Raw genomic sequence first — 23,237 nt, 5'->3', positions numbered from 1 at the left:
GTGTTAGATAATGTCTTTTACTTTTTTGACAGTCTTTCTGACATAAAGGCAGGACGTTTGTGCATTTTGCCCCACATACTACCATGTCCATGTGCCAATCAGGCTTCTATTTTCTAAAGAACTATCTTCCCAAAGTTGAAGCAGCTGAAATGTTGTAAGTTGCTCATATACCCACAGAAACTGCTTCTGTGTTTTACATTGGTATCTGCTGTTTGGACACAAAATAGTCCTTGATATCATTGCCCTTTTAAAAAAACAAAACTAGACCCCAGTTCTAGTACTTTCATGATCAGCTTGTTATTTTCATTGAAAAGCCAGTTATTTCTCCTGATTTTCTTGATTGCTAGATAATAGACTTGATCAAAGGTGATGGACATACTGCATTTATGGATTTCACTTTTGGGGTCAGACTATAGATTCCCAAAGGCGAATTTCAGTATATTGGGTGACTCAGGAATGGATTGGTCTTCAGTTTAAGGGTAAAAATGGGCCCTAACATGTTTTGGAGCATTTTCCCCTGGCACCCCCCTCACAAAACAATTCTTTGGGAGGTTGTTGGTACTGAAGTCCCTCATTCTCTTTAATGCTCTGGCAGTCGGCATTCCATGGGACTTTAACATTTCTTTTTGTGATCAGAGAGTGCATGCTTATAGCATGCAATAACATGTTAATCCCTATAGGTTTTCAGAAGAAGTTGTTGGCAAGGGCGCCATTTCTATTGGTTTTCCAGATGGCTAGGTTGAGAAAATTAACTTTCTCTTGACTATGGCTGTTTTTAAATTTGAGGAAACTGGTGGAGTTGCCTATGTATTTGAACAATTCCTTGAGATTTTTCTTCTTTTTCATTCCAAACAATGAATATTTCATATAAAAAATGGAGTTATTATGAGACATAGCTAACATTCAGAGGTGTAGACTGTTTCTTTCTCCCATTTCCCTAAGGCTACACTGGCTACGCTGGGCCCATGGCTGCCTGTATAGTGATGCCTGTGGTCTGTTTATAAAATAGGCCATTGAATTTAAAGAAGTTGTTAGCCAGGACTGCATTTATTAACCTCATGGATAATTCAGCTTCTTCTTCTTGTAGGGTCTATGTCATTCTCTTCAGTACCTTCACTGCTTTAAAGCAATATTGGTGGAGTAGAATATATATATTGAATTTAAACATCAATAGTAGCTACAATGCTTTCTTCAGAGGTGTTAATGTCAATGATTTTTTGTAAAAATTCTATGATGTCTATGACAAAAGACTTAGTACAGTCTATTAAGGGTTTGATAATGACCGCCAAATAAATAGATGTTGGTTCAATGATGTCCCGCTGCTGGCTACCACGGGGCTCTAAATGGGTCCTTTATAGTTTTTTGGGGGTTAGGGATACTGAAGAATCTCTGGATGGTTCATGGTAAGGAAATAATGCACTTTATTGCCAATTAGTTGTGAATCTTGAAAAGTTTCTAAAAAATAGTGTATCTCATCATATACATTATGGACAATGTCACATACACATCGATGACAAAAATCACAAATTCCATATATTTCACTAAACTTAGTCTTCTTCTTTAGAGTTCTGAAACCCTCCTGCACTGCTTTTATCGCACCTCATGTACTAATTTACTTACATCAAAGACTTTTGTTTCCTAAACTTCAAATACAAAAAGTAATGTACTAACACATATAGAGATCAGGTATCGGTGATCATAGTTGAATGTTCTACATTTTTATAAGAAATTATTATGCTATCTGTACAGCTAAATTGTAGCAGATCTAACACATATAGCACAAAATCCGATTTAGATATGGAGTAGAGGCCAGTCTTGTTGACTTCCATTGCAATGTGTTACTGGCTTGCAACTTGGTTGACAAGATGAGAAAAGGATTTTTCAAGATGACTAGCCACTGACAACAAATCCTGCTTCAGAGCTGAAGAGGGACCTAGAAGACAGAAAAAGAAGCTGATAACAATACACTTTGATCTGTCTGATATATTAAAGGGATTTATTCTGCAACTAGAAAATTTTAGTTGACATTTTAATTTCAGGTTGTCTTTAAACTAATGATATAACATGACACACTTTGAAAAATGAGACATTATAGATATTTCTCTGTTTAAATTTAAACCCATATAAGAATCTTCAGAAGCACTAATGTTTTTTCAGATGAAATTCATGCTTGCAACACCACATCAAATGTTTTTAGACAAGAATGAAATGATCTAAAAATATATACTAAATACCATATTCAAGTATACAGAGATTATAAAGACAGGAAGCTATATACATTTCCATTACTTAATACTTTAGGCTCTAAATTTAACAGCTTCCATAACTGCACTTTATGAACAGTCAGTGAAATAAAATGTAAACAATATAAAGAAAACTATGAAACACATTCAAGGTATCAGTCTAGAGCCAACATGTTTTGAGTAGTAGTTTCAAAATTAAACTTTTCTAATTTGGCATTTCACAATTGTGTAGAACAAATGCACTGTCTTTAGTTTAGGGATATTATCATCATACTCATCTGTAAACACTGTTCCTAGATTCTGCGGTTTACATTATGTTATGATATATTACTCAGTTCCTTTAGAAAACTGGGTCAGTCTCTAGGCCCAATCTGTGTGCCTGTAGAACAGATATTAGCCATTCAGGACTGTGAATGACTGATCTCCGGTAGCAGTGACCGCTAGTTTCAACCTGTATTGGTGCCCAGCATTTGCCTGTTTATTCCCCCTCCTATAAACTATTCCTCCCCAGATGGGGGGCAGGTTAATGACGGGTTCTGTATTACCATACTGCAGCAGGCAAATGGCTTTTGTTTATGTTTTATGCTATACCTTAAGAAAAAGGTTAGGGATGCAAATTATCTCTGTTGTTGTGAGGAAATTACTACTGTTGGGTTTTATTGTTTATTAACCACAAAGGTAGGGGCGCCATATGCCTATGATACCATCGAGAAATTAATGATGGAATCTGTCACTTTCCATAACAAATAGCTCCTTGTCTGGCCCTCTGCCACTACTAGGGGAATTGAACAGTGACATACTCCAAACCCCTTCAACCAAACAACAAGTATTGGCTATTAATCCCCTAATACTTCCCCAGTTGTGCCTCTGTAACATAAAATGCCAGGTCTACTCACATTTCCAGTATCACATATAAGACTTACCACTCCATACTAATGGGCTTGTTCAGAAATGTCACCATAGTTCCTGTTTGTTTCTGCATCTATGACCTACTGCTTAATGTAACAATAACTGCTATACTTAACTATTATTATTTGCTCATGTTTTAGCACTGTTTAATGCCACTATTGCATTATATAGGTTGTAAACTCATAGTGGAATCTAGTAATTCCCAAATACTGGTTTTGTACAGATCAAGTGTAGCATAATTCCTTTTAAACACAAGAAGTAGCTGTACTGACCAGCTCATATGGTACGTGTTGTTCGATTGCTTGTTCACACTCAGATATGCTAGTTATGAGCACAGTAAACATTGGCATCTTACCATTAGCATTGAATTGCAAAGCCAATCTCTGGGTAGTGAATTATATTGCAGAATACAGTGTCAGTGGAAAAACAGGTGAAATCATGGTGCTCAGATGCTACATGTATTTCACATGCTCTTTCACATAACTAGTAAATAAATAACACATTTTACACAACAGAACTGTACTCTATTATGTCATTTTCAGTTGGATACTGTGTTCAATATTTTAATTTTTTTGCATATATAAGGTGTACTCACCACTGAAAAAGACAATCACTAATGCTTGTTTGGCATGAAAATTACCAACCAGCACATATGGATTTTATTTTAATAGAGTCCTATTTATTAACTTTAGAAAAACCCTCAAAAATAAAAAAATCATAATAATAAAAATGATGTGCCATTTGCTTTCATTTTTATCTGCACAGAATTAGTTTTTTTAAATGTAATATCATTAAAATAGGCAACAATAAGTATTCCAATCAAAACAAAAATTGATTTGGCATGGTTAGTTTTTTTTTATTATTTTGACTACTACATTTAGCCAAGTTATAGGCTTTATACTCTATGTTTTGAACTGATCATTATGTGTGACTAGCAATGAATTTCTTAATAGAAACCTTCTTGCTCTTTGCCTTTGATGTTCTGCAGGCCTGTAAAATGTTACTTAGAATAAGATATGAAGTCTAGAATATGGCAGCAGTATGTCCCTAAAAACATAATGCTGCAGCTTTCAGTCTCTATAGCAATAGCACATCATCACCAGTTTGTGCCTGTGTAATGAAGTAGTTATATTAGCAAAGCTAGGAAATATACAGCCTAATGCTTTGTCATGAACAAAGAAGAGTAACTGTTCAAATTTTGCAAATTAGGTACCAAGATACACTAAAATGCATACCTTGATACTAAATTAGTAAGTAGTGACTCCAATGTCTGGAAGAACAAAGGAGCAAAAAGTGATCTAAAAAGTACCTTTACAAGATCAGTGTAGTTTTTATTTTGATTAATAACATCTTAATTCTCTCATGCTATATTATTTATTTATCTACATTTTTGTTCACATAGTACCTTCCATGTATTGCTGTTATGAAGTTATTCTAAACGAGACTACCTCTCTCTATTTTAACGTAGTTTATGCTGTTTTGTTTTCTCACATCTAATTATTTGTATGCAATGATATATATGAACCTCGCTCATCTTTATAACATTGTATGGTTTATTTATGTCTGCATCACTCTATTCATGTTTACATTCAGGTAGTGTAATTTTTTTTTTTTTTTGCTTGGGTAATTTTTATTCCCGTGTCTGCCAGTCATCAAACATTTCCCAGTCAAACTTTGGCATTCATATCTTTTGCCAGGAATTTCATCCAGGATAAAAGCAACAGCTGCCCAGAGGAGGCCATCATCCAGGCAGCCATGATAGTACTTTAGCCTGCACTCCTTCATCTTCTAACATCACCATGTAAGTGAGCACTCCCCATCATGCCTGGACGTGTCCAGCTAGCCCCTTTGACTGGGAACCATACAAAGCCTTGGAGTCTAATCTGGTTCTGTTCCACTAGTTGAGTGAGTCTGACTTACTTCCTCAAACTGAGAACCAAAGGGTGATACATCCTTCTATTCCAGCTGGCAGATCATCATCATTGTCATCATCATCAATATCATCAATAGCATCCGCATCCATTAATCATTGATCAGTCAGCCCCTTTTTCCCAGTTTCTGTATGGGGTCGGGGTTTTGTGTTAACTATCATTCTCTCTCTCTCTCTCTACTGAATGCCACTCTCCTGCCTTCTTCGATACTCATGCCTAATTGTAGCAGGTCTTCTCTCACATAATCCAGCTACCTTTTCGCTGGATGCCCTTGTTTCTTCTTGCCTCCTTTCTGCCTTTCCCAAATTTTCTTCACCAGATTGTCTTCCAATTTCTGCACATGTACCAAAATGACTGTTATCTGTTCTCTGACTTTTTCTGTAACTGGAGCTGCTTTGGCTTCTGCTCTGATGTCCTCATTTCTTTGTCTGTTCCACAGTGCGCATCCTACCACCTGTCTCAGGCACTTTATTTTTATGACCTCTAGCGTCCTCAGCTGCTCTGCCTGTACTGCCCAGGTTTCTGTACCATACAGTAGTACTGGTCACACCACGGTCTTGTACAGCTTACTTTTCAGCATCTTTGGCATTCTTCTCTCATACACAATCTCTGCCACTCTATGTCTGCTTTCTGCAGCCCCTCTGATTCTCATCATAACCTTCTCATTCAGACATTCTTTCACTTCAACCAACCCACCTATATACTTGAACCTGTTAACCTACTGCACTATTTTCCCCTTTGACTTCAGTTCTCAACATCTTATGATTTCCCCATTTCCTGTAGATACAGCTGTCTTATCTGTACTCAGTTTCACCCTGTGCACCTTCACTTTGCATTCCATTCCCCTATCCCTTGCTGAAGTTATTGCTCGGAATATGGCAGGTGCTTCCTGTAATTACTGGCTGACATTTTTACTGATGCAGGCTATGGCAGCATTTTTCTTTTCTCTAACCCCACTACATCATCACAAGGAAGCCAGTCTAATCCACCTGATGTTTGTATCCCCATGTTGACACATCCTAAGAATTACCATCGATGAGTTAGAATTAAAACACATTGTCCTTACAATCATGCACTGCCATGCAAGCCTGTATTACATCAGCCGACAGTGAAACAGCACTGTCTTCCCCAGAAAGGGTGAGCTAATTCTGCCACTTACTCCCATCTCTCTGTGTGGTAATTACACTTACGAGCTGCTGTTTGTATTTGGCTCATCTAACTCATATTTGGAGCTTTATCTTTCTGCACTGCAAAGCCAAATGTGTATTGAAAGCATTCATTACAGTATCAAGAACTTATTTCTATACTGCCTGTGCTTTGGGTCATGGCTTGCAAGAATCTTTAGACCAACACACTTGCCCAGGTCACCAAATAAAATTGACATGATTAGTCTACAGGGGTGAAGTTTATTGCTTTTTCAAGACTAAATGATAAGGACCTCAGCATGACTTCTGTTTGAGCATACTGCCTGGAAAGGATAACAGAGCTTGCTACTATGTTCCAAGCTCATAAAAATGTATACCCTACATATGAAGATTCTGACATGAACTCATGTCATGCCCACAGTTAATCTAGGCTGCATAATGATACATGCACAGTGTAATTTCTTTTTTGCAAGTATATATTTAAATATAAGCAAAGATAGGGTTAAAGATGTCATCTTAAAATCAGTTAGTACAAAATCAGTTATTAATAACTGTAGAAACTAATTACCCTCAACCATTTCATCAAGTTATTTTGTATTATTAGCATCAACTCCAAGAGTAACAATAGAATTGGGTAAAGCAGTAATGCAGTTTGATAACTCAGCTTTTTAAGCACAGTCTGGAATCTGCACAAATAATGTTATTTTAACCATGTCCATCATTTAAAAATTACGTAAGTCCTTGGATTTCTCTCAGAAAAAACACTGATAATTCATGTTTGGTCATACTAAGTAATGACTATAAGCCACATCAGTTAGTCTGCTACACAATAAATGTTTAATAAGTCAGTGATAAAACACACCTAAAGAATGGAAAACAATATTATGCCATGCAATGGTTTATTAAAGTCTTTCAGCTTTTCTCAGTTAGGGGTTGCCACAGCAGAACTCCAGTCCACTCATTATTGGCAGTGGATTTTACGGTGCTGAGTTGCCAGCCTGACGCCCAACCTTCCACGAAGGCATGCCCATTCACGCTCACACCTACCTGCATGTCTTTAACTTCACTTGACTGCGAGGTGGACATGCAGACTCCACACAGAAGGTGCTCCAGCCAAGAATCGAATGGGAGAACCTCTTGCTGTTAGGCGACAACGCTAACCGCTGCACCGTCGTGGCTTTAATTGGTAAAACTGCATACAGCAATATAGTGTTCTGGTGCAGTTGGTTAAAATTGTGTATATTATCAGTGCACGCACGGTACATATATTCTTATACAGAAAACATGCATTGTAATGTTACATGTAGTCTTATACAGAAAACATGCTTAGCATAATACATGTATTCTTATACAGAAAACATGCATTATACCTTTACATGTATTCTTATACATAAAGCATGCTTTGTACACTTACCATGATATGTGTATTCTTATATAGAAAACATGCTTAGAACTGGCACATCTTTCTTGGACAGGAACAGAAGGGAGCACAATTTCTAACAAGCATTTTAAGCAGTTCTCTGATAATATGCTGTATAGTTTATCACAACACAGTTGATTACCAACATATCTTGAAATTTAATGGCTTTTTCAAATTTGGGAGAGTTTTACAGCCTTTTTGTATTATATCTTGAAGTTTGTTATATAGAATGTCACAAATTTCATAAGGTTACCACAGAAACCTTTGGAGGTATTAAAACATTGAGAAGTTGTATCTAGACCTCTGTGTTAAAGAAACTAGGAATCTGAAAGCCTTATCCATTCAAATGGAATTAGTAGTAATGACAGATATATTTTTTAAATATTGTCAGAAAAAATATTTTAGCTCACTGAAGTTGTAATTTTCCATAAATCTACTTAATGAGCACGTTTATGCGTTCTTTGAAATTAAAGTTTGATGAGGCAGTGGTAACTGCTAAGTAACTGATGCTAGCAACTTGTTCTAATATAGAATAATTTGAATCAATTACAATTATTTTAGAATATTCTGAAAAGTCTGCAATTGTTTTGAAGATGTTGAGTGCTAAGGCCATGATTTTGCAGTAATAATTCTATAGACTTAAAATATTTTTCCAGGTGTCTCACGGTGGTCTTCCTCCTAGATGGGCTATTCAGCATAACAAAGTAATTATAATTAAGAGATGGTCTGTTTTATTTTATTATTACTAATGCAAGGCCATTTATGGGTGGTGTGGAGAACTGTGGCTTCAAAATGGAACCCTGGGAAAATACGCTGATTACACCTACAGTAACTGATGAATGCAGGCTATCCAGTTTTGTACAGTTTTCATTCTTTTATTTTATCTGTCACAAGCTCATTAATACTGGCCTGCCCACTCCAGCTTGAGTCGCCTCATGATTCATGTAATCAGATGTTCAGAGGTAGAGAAGCTGAATTTAATTTGCAGGCCAAATTTCTAATGCACAGTATGCATGAACATCAAAATGGCTGTCTCTGTGCTATGATTGAGTCCATGCTGTGTCCCAGTAAGCAACTCGTATTTCTCTAGATGCGACCTAATTTGAACACATACAAAACTCTCAAACATGTTTTAGTGAATGAAGCTTTAAGGGGAAAACAGCTGAAAAGTTTCTAATTCATACATCAAAGATGCAGCATTCAAGAACACAGGAGATGAAAATATTTAAGATGGTAGAGAAAGGATGGTGATTTATAGCTGATTTTATCAAATTAATATGATTTAGTAGCACAATGCAGCACAGTTTTCACTCTGGATTACAGCCATTTTTCTAATTTTTCCCATGTTATTTTTCTTTTAACTTCATATAACCTAATATAATCAGCAACAATTGTGATACTGACAGTAGTAAGCATTAAGTTGAATTTATGAAATTCTTGCCTTACAGAACACAAAGGCATACGATTGCTCAGACTGATATTTACAGCACTGTAAATTTTTGAATAGTTAACAACTGCTCAAGCCTGAATGTAAAGGCTATAACTCACCTCAGTATTCATAAAAACTGTTTAAGGTGCTACTGATCACTTAATATTGCAAAATTTATTTTATTTATTATGCAATGAAAATTGTTAATTAGCTATAACTCTGGCATGCACTGAGCATGCCTGAATGAAAATCATACCTAAATGAAAATCATACCTAAAATAGTCAAAAAAGACCAGATCTGGTATTAATGATAGTTAACATTAACATGCACCCCGATATAAAGTAGCAAACCCCACTCACCAATGCTCCATCCACCCGTTTTTTGCAGACTGGTACCCACATACAAGAATATAGAATAAAAAAAACTAATTTGAGAATGAGATGTAACATTTATGTAAATAGGCAGGTTAGATCATTACGAATTTCCCAGATTCACTTCCTGATACTCACATGGGAAATTAAGTACATTTATTAAATTCAAGGGCCTAACCTATTATAAAGAATTTTTTTTCTGGGACTCTGTTGACTGCAGCCAAGTGACACCAAGTGCTGAGGTGGTGTATGATGTAAGAATGCCAAAGAAGCTGAAAAGTAAGGTGTACAAAACAGTGGTGTGACCAGTACTGCGGTATATACAGAAACTTGTGTACTGAAGGCAGAGCAGTTGAGGAACCTAAAGGTAATGGTGATAAGCAGAAAGATGCACACTGTAGAACAGATGAAGAAATTATGACACTAGAGCAGAAGCCCAAGTTGCTTTCAATTGCAAAGAAGGTCAAAGGGAACACTTTACAGTGGTTCATACTTCTCAACCTCTTAATGCAAGAAATCTGGACAAGGCCTGAAATGGGGGGACAAAGGCCCAAAAACAGGCACAGATTTTAATTATTGACCACTGCTAGAATAACAGGATTTGTGTTACATACATTTTTGTGAGGGATATGAAGTCTGAAACTCAAATGTATTTCATGACTTCAGTCCACAGTGATTTGCCAGAAAACCACACACTTTATGAGGAAAAAAATAAAAAAATATATGAGGTAAAAATCTGGACTTTACGTCAAAATCTGGACAGTAGACAGGTATGCAGTGTTTCAGGCACATATGCAGGAAAGCAGAAGACAGTCTGGTGAAGAAGATTTGGAACAGACAAAAAGAAGGCAATATATAACAAGGGCATCCAACAAAAATATTGATGGATGGATTGCTTGAAATTAGACCTGCAGCAGTCAAGCTTGACTGTCAAAGCATAGGCACTGGATCCATAGGACGAGGGGGATGGAGCATCCCCCCATACAGCTGTAACGACATGGAGGATGCATGCATGCATTGAATTTAAACACAAAGTGCACCTGATCACATCATTGCTGCCAGACTCAACACAAAGGCTCCATTTACTGAAGCTGCTCCAGTGTATTAACACTCAACACCCACAGGAAGGATGCTCTGTTTACTTAAGACAACCCACGGGTGAGCTTAAGGCTCCGTTTAAGTCATTTATTTACTGAAGCGCTCTGTTGTTTATTTTAGGTGATTAGCTGGTGCTCTGTTTTACTTTAGGTGATTAGCTGGTGCTCCATTGTTTATTTTAGGTGATTAGCTGGTGCTCCATTGTTTACTTTAGGTGATTAGCTGGTACTCCATTGTTTACTTTAGGGGATTAGCTGGTGCTCTGTTGTTTACTTTAGGTGATTAGCTGGTGCTCAATTGTTTACTTTAGGTGATTAGCTGGTGCTCCCTTGTTTACTTTAAGTGATTAGCTGGTGCTTCATTTTACTTTAGGTGAAAGTGCATGCTGATGCAAAACTTTTATTCTATTAACTTGTTTAAGTAAAATACAGAAATATTTAAAAATGTCCCTTATTCTGAGCCTTTGTTACTCATTATATTTAGCTTTGCCCAGAAATCTCAAGTAGAGAAGTTAAGGTATCCACAACTGTACTTTTTTTGAAATACTTGACTTGCTTAATAGAGTGCAAAAATATGTTTGCATCTTTCAAGTTCTTGATCTTTCTCACAGAAAAAGCACCTGATATAGTTATGGAGTAAACAACTTACTTTCTAAAAATAACTTGATTTATAATGTTTCATAATAGTTTTAAATAAGATATTGAGTATGGTTGATACAGGTAATTTGTGAGATTGCTTGATAACATATAAAACAGGCAAGGGCAACTGACCACTTATGCTATGATTAGCTCTAGCACTCTAACACTGCTGCTGTTTATATTGATGAGACTGCATATAATTTAGCAGTACTGTGTAGTATTGATTATTCATTTCTGCATAGTTTATAGAATGCTTAGACTAACTGTATGTTTGCTTCCTACTTCTGACTTCTGTTATGCTTTGATAAAGCTCTTGGGTTAGTACACCTAGTTTGATAAAAAAATAAAGAGCTATATAACTGCGAAATGAAGGTAGATGATGGCCATGAAACTTGAAAGCTAAAGCTTTAGTGTGTGTGCGTGTGTTTGTGTGTGTGTGTGTGTGTGTGTGTGTGTCTGTGTGTGTGTGTGTGTGTGTGTGTGTGTGTGTGTGTGTGTGTGTGTGTGTGTGTGTGTGTGTGTGTGTGCGTGTGTGCGTGTGTGCGTGTGTGCGTGTGTGTGTGTGTGTGTGTGTGTGTGTGTGTGTGTGTGTGTGTGTGAGAAGGCATTACTTGAAAACTAAAGCTTTATACAGGATGAAGGTAGATGTTGGCCCTGTGTGTGTGGATGAAGGTAGATGGTGTGTGGATGTGTAAAATACCCCCATTACTTATGACTAGCCCCGGGCCTTAGGTACAAGGGCCTGCATTCTCTACCCACATTACCACAGAGTCCATAGCTCTCAGCTGTCTAGATTTTCACATACATTGGTCTCTTCCTCTTAAAATTTGTGGCTTTGTGGCAAATAAGTGATAATGGAATTCACTAAATAATGATGACCCTTTAAGTTTCAGTCTTCCCATCTTTTTTTGGAAACACATTGGTAACACACAACACTATTTCAGCAACTTTCTAAGATTATACAAGCAGTATTTAAAACGTGTCCCTGGGTTTGGGCTTTTGCCCCCCCTCCCAAAATAAATTTTGGCTTTTTCCAGATTTCTTCTGCTGTGAAATTGAAAGATTTAGTTGCGTCAGGTGAATGGTGCAGTGGTAGTGTTGTTGTCTCACCGTAAGAGGTTCTCTGGTTTGTTCTTGGCTGGGATGCCTTCTGTGTAGAGTCTGTATGTCCTCCCTGTGTTTGTGTGGGTTTCCTCTAGGTGCTCTGGTTTCCTCCCATGTTACAAAGACATGCATCTGGAGCATTTCTCCCTTGGCCTCTGCTGAAAATTTGCTTTGTTCCATGTCAGACTTTCCTAGCAAGCAAATGTTAAATAAAAAATTTTCAAGGAGCTGAGAGATTCAGGGGAAGAGAAGTTTAGTGCTGCGTATTCCAAAACTGTTTGCATTTAGTAGCACAACAGGTAGTAGCCTTACTTTTGATGCAGAAGGCTATGGGTTCTACTCTCAGAGTATGTAGCTGGATTGCTGATACTGTACTGTGTTGCACTTTAAAGGGAGTGGATGCTGCAGTCCTGTGAATGCCCTTCTTTGGAGGAGTTACCTATTAACTATGAACCTGTCATCAGTTTGCCATCCATTCCCTATTGCAATATTACTAGTTTATCATTTTTAATATAACATAGGCAATTTATTATCAAGGTCAACAGCCACTTTATTTGTAAATGAAACAATAAAATATATATTTTTTTTCCTAGCAGCAACATGTTCATTAGTTAGAAATCCATTTAATGTTGAATTATTTAGATGACTTACTTCTGCAGAGATTTTGTATATTTACTGATATTGGTGGATTGTAATGACAGAAGTTTGAGTGGCCTTTTATGGTTGAAATTTTCTGAAATGGGTAGTTTTGTCATTATTGGTTCATACATTTTGTTTCATTGCTTACTAGAAGACTGTTCAAAACTACAAATTTAAAACACATTCTAACAAGTGGTGCTGTATTATACAAGGAATATAATTGAATACAATCAGGAAGGTGACTCAAAGAATGCATACATGTATGCATGGACCTAGAAATGTCTTTGAAAACTGCCCAGAGGAAAGTGTGAAAGGCTCAAAATTATGGGCAAATATTAAGCTTTACTCTTTGTACCAAAGCAATGGATGAAGGTAAAACAGTTCACACCACATTACCTTGACCTGGCCAAACCTTTTGACACACTCCCCTACTCAGGTGTAGTACAAAAGATGAATCATGTAGGAGCAAACACTTGCATCACTAGCTGGATTGCCAACTTGCTCACAGGATGCAAGAGATCAAAACAGGCGAAGAGATCAGTCACCAATGGAGTCCCCCAGGGTTTGGTGCTGAGACTTTTTCTGTTTGCCATATACATATCAAAAGTAAAAGGAAATACCAAAGGGCTTTGGTCAGCTAAGTTTGAGATGACTGCAAGCTAGAAGCAGTTATTGAATCCCCAAATGATTTAACCATCATACAGGAAGGTTTGTCCCAAATAATAACTGGTGTCAAAATTATGACAATGTCCTCTGAGAACAGACCCAATTGTTAGGCATTTGGGAACTTGTGTGTACAGTGGCCTAACATTTGACCAACATGTGTCCAGAGTTATAAGAAAGCCTTTCTATATTGCACAGCTTATAAACAGATTGTGACTAGATCTGGAGATGTTGTTGTCTCCCTTTACAAAGCTCTCATTAGGTCAATCATTTTGTATAATGCTCACTTTGGCATGTATCTGTTCAGCCCCATGAAACAATTGGAATACCTTCAGTGATACCTTACTGAAAGGATACAAGTCCTAAACAATAGGCCTTGCATGGACCCCTTCAAAAGATTTATTACTATACTCAGTATCCTACAGAGTGCTTAGAGGTGACATATCTGGTAAATACTCAGTCCAGTTATCTAAACTTAATGTTGTGGAGAGATGGATATGTATCACAGAGGCTACCACTGTTCCAGAACAGACCATCCATAAAAATAAAACAAAGCTCATCTGTCCAAATTCAAATGCAACTTGGATCTAAAGATGGGTAATAGAAAATGTACTTCAGGACTGCCCCTCATGCCACTAATGGATAGAAGCAGTTCCTAAATGCTGCATCCCTTACATGGGTCTCCTCAAATTATCTATGGTATGATCACAGTTATTCTCACAGGGCTAATATACAATTATCAGCCATGGGATAGGTAAGACCAATCAGAAAATGTTAATTCAAGCACCAAAGAGGAAATGGCTATGTTTAAAATGTCCTCTAAGTGAAGTTAGTGAACCTATGTTGTGGTAGTAAATAGTTATAAAAACTGCCCTTTTTAGATCACTAAGTGCCCCTCTCACCCTCTACTCCCCCAGTCTTCAACAGCTTCTGGCACCTATGTGTTAAAGACATTAGGAGAGTAGCACTGAATTGGGAGAGACAGCTACAGTTGAAATGGCACCCAGACCCCATGTAGTAAATTGGAAAAGAAAGGTAGATGATGATGATGATGATGATGATGATGACGATGATGATGATGATGACGATGATGGTGACGATGATGATGATGACGATGATGATGGCAGTGTTATCTTTTAGTAGCACTGTCAATATTACTGTAAGGGTCAAAGGTGTAGAATGAAACCAGTGTTAACTTTTCTTTTGAGGGCTTTTCATGTTGACTCATTTTAATCAAATGAAATAAATCAGACCTATCAGTTTTTCTTTTGCAGTACTCTTTATGTACCAGATGGTGTTTGATGGTGAACAATATAAATGGTAACTTCACATTTTAGGATACACATTGATTAGGAAAGGCATGTGGGACTTAATGTGACAGTAATCCCTTTCGTCATTTCCAGCCAGTCCTCTGAGACTCTTTCTACCACAAACCAATAACAGCATAGTAAGAAACAACCATTACCTGTCCAACTGCTACCCTGTCACACAACACTTTAACCCATTTTCCTGGATGAAGCTTAGAATTCCAAAGCAGCTGTAACCAGTGCTGTTCAACTTTGTCATCAGCTCTGCTGGCAACAAACAAATGTGTGCAATATATACATGGGAAAAATAAATGTCTTAAAAATACAAACTCTTGCTATCATAAATATCCTATCTTATCCAGTTGATAGTTTTTTTCTTAAATATAATTTTCACATTATTCATTATTTGCCTGTTAAGCCTCCAAACTAAAGTGCTGCATTCTACTTAAAACAAATTACTCACCACACAAGAAGCTGATATGCAAAGAATGACTCAACCAATAAATCCAAAGAATTTATTTTCGAAATACTCAAAATAGACTTCTCCAGCATTGCTTATGTGCTTAAATGTGAGTGCAATTTATTTTATATAGGAGAATCTAAATGAAATCTTCATGTTAGATTTTTAGAACATTTGAGAAATATTAGAAATGAAAAAGTGGAAAGCCCATTGGGCTTACATTTTAAAAAGTATCATAATAGTGATGGAAGTAAATTAATAGGCACAGTTTTGGAAAAAGTGAATTGTGAAAAAGTTGTATGTTTAAAAAACAAATTGCAATGGAAAGAAGCACTTTTTATTCTAAAATTTGATACTCTATACCCTAAGGGGTTAAATAGAGAGCTTAATTGGAAATGGTTGTTATAATTAATTGTTTTTTAATTGTTTAATTGTTTTATTGGTACTGTTTTTACTATATAAAAAGAAATGAGAATTGATATTGTTATACTCTGTTAAAGGCTTATGCCAAAGCGCTGGAGAAGTCTATTTTCAGTATTTCGAAAATAAATTCTTTGGATTTAAAACAAATTACTGTCTGCAACTACTTTGACAAAATGCATGTTTTCACTTTTATCCTTACAGATATGTGCATTTGAATCCAAACTGCTTCTCTCTATCATGATGGCTATAACACTTTCCTGTTTTGAGCTAAAAAAATATGATATATATAATCTGCATATCTAAGGGCTTTAATAGCTGCAGTCTCATTAGCAGTTGATGTTTGTAGCACACATCTTTTTCTCCACATTTTCAAAAACAAGTTCATAAAAAAGTGTGATATAATGTCTGCACCATGTAACACACTCTGTTATAGTTGTTTTCAAGGATAAATGCAACCTTGAGCCTGTTGTAGACTTGCACATCCCTTTCACCAATGGGTCATGTGCCCACCACATTATGAGATGTTTACATGCATGCTCCTTTTTAACAATGGTAACTTTTTTTGCATTGACTATTGGGATATAAATTCCCTCTACTATACTATTCCTTGCCATAAAATTCATCAGAGACTGGTAACAAAATGTCCTAAGAATACAATCCCTTCATATAAAATGGAATATTTACCAGTTTTACCTGTTTACCATTTGCTAACTGGGTTGATAGACTGGTCCTATGATCCTTTTCAGCTACAGCCCAGGCTAAGCAGCAGCAAATGCATTCAAAGTGCAAGCTACAGTTGTAAATGGAGAAAATTAAATTATAATATCAAGGAAAGGAATTTTAAAGAAATCACAGTATATTTTGCTGTTCCATTGTACCACTGTTGAGATGCAGAGTATATGTATCTCATGACTTTTATTTGGTGACATCCTGACTTATGGCAAAGCCTTTGCAGAGGACAGACCACCTGATGGGATGTTGTATTATTCAATGATGGCAGTGCATAGTGCAATGGCACCATTCTTATCCCATTAAAAAGAAACAAACACATATCAAACAGCTTTGCACAGTAGCATGTAATGCATGGCGCACTAGATATGTGTCTATGCCTCTAATGAGATGGTGCATAATCTCCCTGAGGTTGGCCATACTCCTTCATAGAAGCAGATAGCAGATAGTGATAATTACGACCTGCAGAGATACAATCTGTGCATCACTCTGAGGATTGGGGTACTCTGATAAAAACAGATGGATTAATGTCATCAACATGACCTGCAGAGTTACCATTTATACATCTTTCAGAGGCTGCAGTACTCCCTGATGATAACAAGTGGTACACTGTCATCAGTATGATCTGTACATATACTATTTATTTAGGAAAGTGCTTATGTCAGACATCTTTAATACTATCTAAAAGAAACATATAGTGGTCTGGTGCCATTCTGATAGATGGCAATACTGTGGAGGAAACAAAAGAACATCTGTGTGATGGCTATTCCTTGATGGAAGCAGTAACTATTCCTTCAGTATTCTGACTTACAGCAATACCACATATAAGGAGCAGTCCATTTATATGACAATTGAACTACTAACTGTTGTCATAAGTGTGATGGCATCAATGACAATGCTTAAGGCACATGTATTCTCTTTGATTGACATGCTGATTCATCATGGTGGCATTTTGCTCTTTTCTGTCCTATGAAAATGCTACAGAATGTTAAACAATTAATTAATACTCAAATATGAGATATAAAAGCACTTAGTGACAAGAAGCTGTATTATCCAGAATAGTACTGACAGCTACTGAGATTACACAAAGGCAAATCTAATCATGGCAGATTATAATGACTAGCAAATCTAATCACGGCAGATTATAATGACTAACGTAAGCATACCTCTCAAGTGTCCTGAGTCTGGTGGAAAATACTGAATATAGGACTAAAATAATAGGGTGCCCCAAACTTCTAATTGGTCCCTTTAAACCACAATTTACTGTTTCCTCTAGTCAGCCCTAGCCAGCGACATCACAGACCTTATGTTTCATGTGATGATGCTGATGCATTTAAGACAGCCCCATTACAAAAAAATAGAATAAAAGCTACAAAATGTATGTTTGCTCTATGTATAGGTAACATATAAAGTCACCTGATAGTCTGCATTAAACAGGGATTCATTGAACATGTGGGCTTTTGCATAACTCAATGGAAAATGATGGAATAAAGGTGGCACGCCAACTAGTGGACTTATATAGAACTTTTCTACACCTCAGCTTCAAGAACTTTTTTTAAAATTTATTTTGCAATGGACCAGTGCTGGAAACCAAGAAGCTATAAGCATGTGTTAGAATGGAATGCTAGAAGATTTCCTGGTCATCATTGCAATGCACAAGAAGCAGATTTTTGTAAGCACAACTTCCAGAGTCTATATTTCTTATTTCCATACATCACGACTTCCTTGGTCCTTAATTCTTGTCAAAGTCCAAAATAATGGGAATGTGTAAAACAAAAGCCTAAAATCAGAGACAATGTTAAATATCACTCTAATTCACTTAAAAAGTTAATACAACAAAATGTTTTACTTCAATCTGCATTGTCTGTGAATTGGAAGTGTAAAGCTAATGTATGGCATTGACTGACTGTAGTTCTAGGTAACATGTCAGAAAGTCAAACTCTTAAGAGAGCTAGGGCAAAAATGAGGCAAAATCGGGAGTATTTTGCAAATTCAGACTGAGCGGGATGCTTGAGTAGTATTGTTGTTTGTTTAATCTAACCATACTTTTGCTGAATGTTTAGATGGATCACTTTAGTAAATCTCCAAAAATTATATATTTTGCAGCTAAGTGCAGAACACATTTTTTTTACATCAGTTTAGTTGGTGTCTCATCTTTGAGATAGTTTGGTGCTTGCTTATGTATCTACAATTATGACTGCAGAATGACAATGCAAATTTATTGGCTTTTTGAAATTTCTTTAAACAGAGCTGAGAAGTAAACACTATTGTTTATGTACTGCTGCTGCCTGATGGTGACATGCATTTTCTACAAGAAAATGTGTCTGTCTGCAAGTTACCTTTATTTTCTTTAGCAAAAATTATTTTGAAAAAAGCTTTATTCCACACTTGTCATTTTTAATATGTTATGAATAATAGGCATCTCATCTGTGTTCCAGTGCAGATTATTTATTTTGATGCAAAAACTCTAAGGGGTAATTTCTTTACTCAGATTATTACAAAACTTTAAGTATGAATGTTGCTATTTAACTATTTACCTAAAAACTGTTAGGGGAACTTCTCTGCTCAGATTACAAAAAAAAAAAAAATGGCTACTGGAGTCATGACCAAGATGGCCAACTGAGAGCAGCAACTGGTGAAAGCTCTGTGACTGTAAACTTTTCTCTGATAGAAAATATAATCAAAAAATTAAAATGTGGAGATGCATGTTAGCTAATTTTATTTATTAATAGTCAGAGAAAAGATTTATAGCTTCAAGTTCTTCAAAGGATGTAATTCTCCTGTCAGAATTTCATCTGTTGGTTAAGAGAGAAAATACTTAAACATGAGACACTCAAGAAATGATACTCAGGATTCTTGTGTTATAAAATACATCCAGTCAATAATGCCTAGGATGTATTACTTAAAATGGACAAACTGGATACCAAAATAGAATGTTTCAAAGAAGAGAGAAGAAAGAAGATGGAACATTTAGAAATTCTTATGAAACAACAAAGTGCACAAATCAGCAGTATGGAAGAAGCTTTAAATGTTGATGAAGGGAGAATAACTGAAGGTGAGTCTCAGCTTTTGTTTATTTTAAAACCAAATAACTGGCTCATAGATAAAGTTGGTGATTTAGAAAATAGATTGAGACAAAATAAGATTAGAATTCATAGTATACCTGAAAAGTAGAAAATAGATTGAGACAAAATAAGATTAGAATTCATGGTATACCTGAAAAGTATGAGGGGGACAATAATAAACTTAACAATCTGGCTACATTAAACATTACATTTACCTGAAACTTTATCTTTTGAATTTAAAAGGGCACATAGATCCCTGAGATCACCTTTAAAGAAGGAAAACTTACCACCATGTTCAATTATAGTCAAGTTTATGTCTAGCTTATAAAAAGATCAAATATTAAAAACAGTGCAGTCTAGCTCACATATTAAAATAGGGGAACATGTACAAGAAAGTCGTGTTTATCACTGATCAAAGAATTTAAAAAGAACAACATTAAAGCTACTTGTTTTCTACAAAGATGAAATTACTTCTTTCTGAAAGAACTAAAATATTTGACATATTGGAGAAGGCATCCACGTTTGTTAATAACAAGAAAATCATTAATAATACTGAAAAAGGGAGTGGAATAGCATATCCCTCAAGAGACAAAATTACCTGAATTCCTGGAAAACTTCATCTAAAATTAAAAAGCTTAAAAATAAGTGACTTTTATTCTCTGATTTTGGGACCTTCATTTTCTGAAACAATAGATTTACCATTCAAGTAAAAGGTTTATATTGCACTTTAAGCTTAAAAACACATGTAAATATGTATTTATATATTAAGCTAAAACATTTTTTCATAATGAGGAATATAAATTGATAGTTTAATGTTTTACTGTCTACAGTGACTTAATATATTTCATTTAACTAAACTTATCAGTGTTTTTCTAAATGTTCAACAATAATTCCTGTAAGAGAATGCCATTAAATTATAAGCAATAGAATTGATAACTTTAAGGCTATATAAGTTAAGAATTTTATTTGTTCAACTTTGCTTGGTATGTGCACTGCTGGGCTAACTGAATGTCAGATCTAGGTAATTTGTTAATTAGCATTAGAAGTGTTAAAGTGTTGATGATTTTGTCTTCATTGTTTTTGTGGAACACATTCTTTTCTTATGTTGTTTATGAAGCAAATACTTAAAAAAAGTTTTAAAACAAAAGAATGTTTCAGTTGTATCTGAATGCTGGACTCTTGCTTGCCTTGCTTTCTGTCATGAGCTGTTCTGAAGAAAATCTGTGTCAAAGTTCATCACTAATGTCTGCGTAAACAGAAAGCAACTTTCTTTTTTTTTCAAGTATATATGTGAGAAATCTACTGAAAATAACATCTTTTTTTCCTTTTCTTAGAAGTGAAGAATTGGTAAAACAAAAGCTATAGTAATGTTTTATACTGAGCTGCTGCTGGCATATAGTTTACTTACATTTTGCTGAATATTAATAGATTATGCTGTAGTGTTCTTAACTACAACTATACATATTAATGGAAAGAAGTAAAGTTAGATGTTTTACTGATTAGAACAGTTGAAAAGAGTTAAGAAGACTGAGAAACTTGTAGAAGAACTTAGCAGCTGCTGATTGCTGTGAGTTGCCATTTTCACATGCAGTAATTAACTTCTAATGCCAGGATATGAAGCTTATTAGTTCACAAAGGCTAAAAACACACATTCAAATTAAACAAGCAGGAATTATTTTATATATAGTCAAGATTGCTTGTAATACTAGAATTAATAAGATAAGTAAATATCTTATGAATAATATGCATGTGCACAATGAATGAAATATCTACTATGTAAGATTAATAAAAGAGCAGTATCAGTAAGTTAAGAAATATATACACATGCTGTAATTTCTAATAGAGAGCTGATGATTAAATAGTTCGAGAGATTTTAGAAATGCAAGTTATATAGAATACGATTGAATGTTAGTGGGCAAATAAGGGTGGGAGGTTGGCATAATGGTTAACGTGTTTACCTTACAGACACAAGGTGCAGGAATTGATTATCGCATGGGTAATTGGCTAGGCTTAAAATATCCCCCAAGGGAAGTTAGCCTAGTACTAATCTATGAACCTATGAAGGCAGAAAAATATATTTAAATAACAAACTGCTTACAAGAAATATATGTATTACATAACACTCGCATACGGCAGAAATGTGAATGTACAAGATCTCTTATAATTTACATAGGAAATCAAAGTATTAGAAAATATCCTGAAAGCTGGAATTTAAAGCTTGGTGATGTGGACTTGCATACTGTATGTTATTAGAGTCACTAATACTAAACTACTTTTAATAACTCATTTCATAAGTCAGAGTTGAAGTTTGAGTGTTATATTGCTGAATTAGTACTTCCCTCTTGATAGAAAATAAAGTAGATTCTTCAATATGTTTGAACCCAGGAAGGGAGAATGGGATTTGAATTAAGTACAGTGTAACTTTTGAATACAATATACACTGCAATTTTTGACCCTATAGAAATAGCAAGACATTCTCTTTGACCTCAGTGATATACATATTTTTATGAATTAGTTTAAGACAACTAATTTTAAATACTTTGATATTTATCATATAGAGTGTTTCACAGTTTTGAGATATAGAAACTTGTACTTTTAAAATCCAGAGCTTTTGTTAGTTTTATAAAATATATGTGTATCTTTTAGCATGGTGAATATATATGTGCATTGATTTTCCTTTTGTATAATAGTTTAGTATGATATGATTATCTGTCACCTGTAAGTTTACAGATATATCTTCAGGTCCCACTTTGCTCTACTTACTTATTTAGAGATTTAGTTATAATAATGTTTGATGACCAAATAATTTAGGAATATTTAATGGATAATGTATACTACTATTACATAAAAATGTATTTAGTACACTATTTGTTGGGTTATTTCATATTTGTGATTAATTGAAGTGGAATATTAAACTTCCATGTAGTAAATGGGGGAATAATTTTAAATGGTAAAATATATAACTAAATTAATAGTCTCTTAATATTTTTAACTTATATGTAATATTATATTCATTATTTGTAAGTCATCGTAGCTTTTGTCTAGTTTTCTGAAGAATTTTTAGGTATTAGTAGGTAGAGAGATAGTATAGCAGTTTTTCTATTTGATAGGCAAACTGGGAACTTTGGTATCCATGGTAGGCTGTGTTTTATTAGTAATATATACAGTTACAGTTGGATACTTGTTATTTATGAGTTTTAGTAACCAAATAAATGCCACACACTCTGCGGGTCTAATAGCGAACAAATAAGTAAATAAGCAAAATAAACACTATAGTACCCACCACGTTGAAGAAAAGCATTCAGGAAACAAGGCTGTAATCCATAAGGTAGTTTATTCACGATACAGACAAAATGATAAGCGCTTTCGCGTACTGCTACTGTACGCTTCTTCAGATCAATTTTAAAACCAGAACCATGCCCTTTATATACTAATACAGGGGTATCAGTTATTCAATTATTAAATTAATTAACTGAAGAATTCTTACAATCAGGCAAACTAACACCTCTAAAGTCAACACCCCTCCGTCTACCTACTACATGTATATTACAAAATAAAACTAAGTACAATAGCAGAGTCAAAAACTCTTATCAAACATTTAGAACTAAAGACTTTCATCTCAATTCTTAATATAGAATACTGTCGTTAAAGTGAAACAAAAA

General features: G+C 35.3%; 1 protein-coding gene across 3 annotated transcripts in view; it reads right to left on the bottom strand.

Moving 5' to 3' along the window:
• Nucleotides 1-1,404: 1,404 nt before the first annotated feature.
• DYTN (dystrotelin) overlaps nucleotides 1,405-23,237 on the bottom strand; it is a 410,223-nt gene continuing 388,390 nt past the window's right edge. For all 3 annotated transcript variants that reach the window (XM_044078253.1, XM_044078254.1, XM_044078255.1), the window contains exon 16: nucleotides 1,405-1,933. In XM_044078253.1, coding sequence (XP_043934188.1) covers nucleotides 1,839-1,933 — 95 coding nt within the window. In that variant the 3' untranslated portion in view covers nucleotides 1,405-1,838. The remainder of the gene's footprint in view (nucleotides 1,934-23,237) is intronic.

Source organism: Protopterus annectens, chromosome 7.part0, assembly GCF_019279795.1.
Source record: "Protopterus annectens isolate FY-2018-M chromosome 7.part0, PAN1.0, whole genome shotgun sequence".
NCBI lineage: Eukaryota > Metazoa > Chordata > Ceratodontiformes > Protopteridae > Protopterus > Protopterus annectens.
The sequence above is the reverse complement of the archived record's forward strand: the minus strand, read 5'-3'. Positions and strand labels throughout refer to the sequence as shown.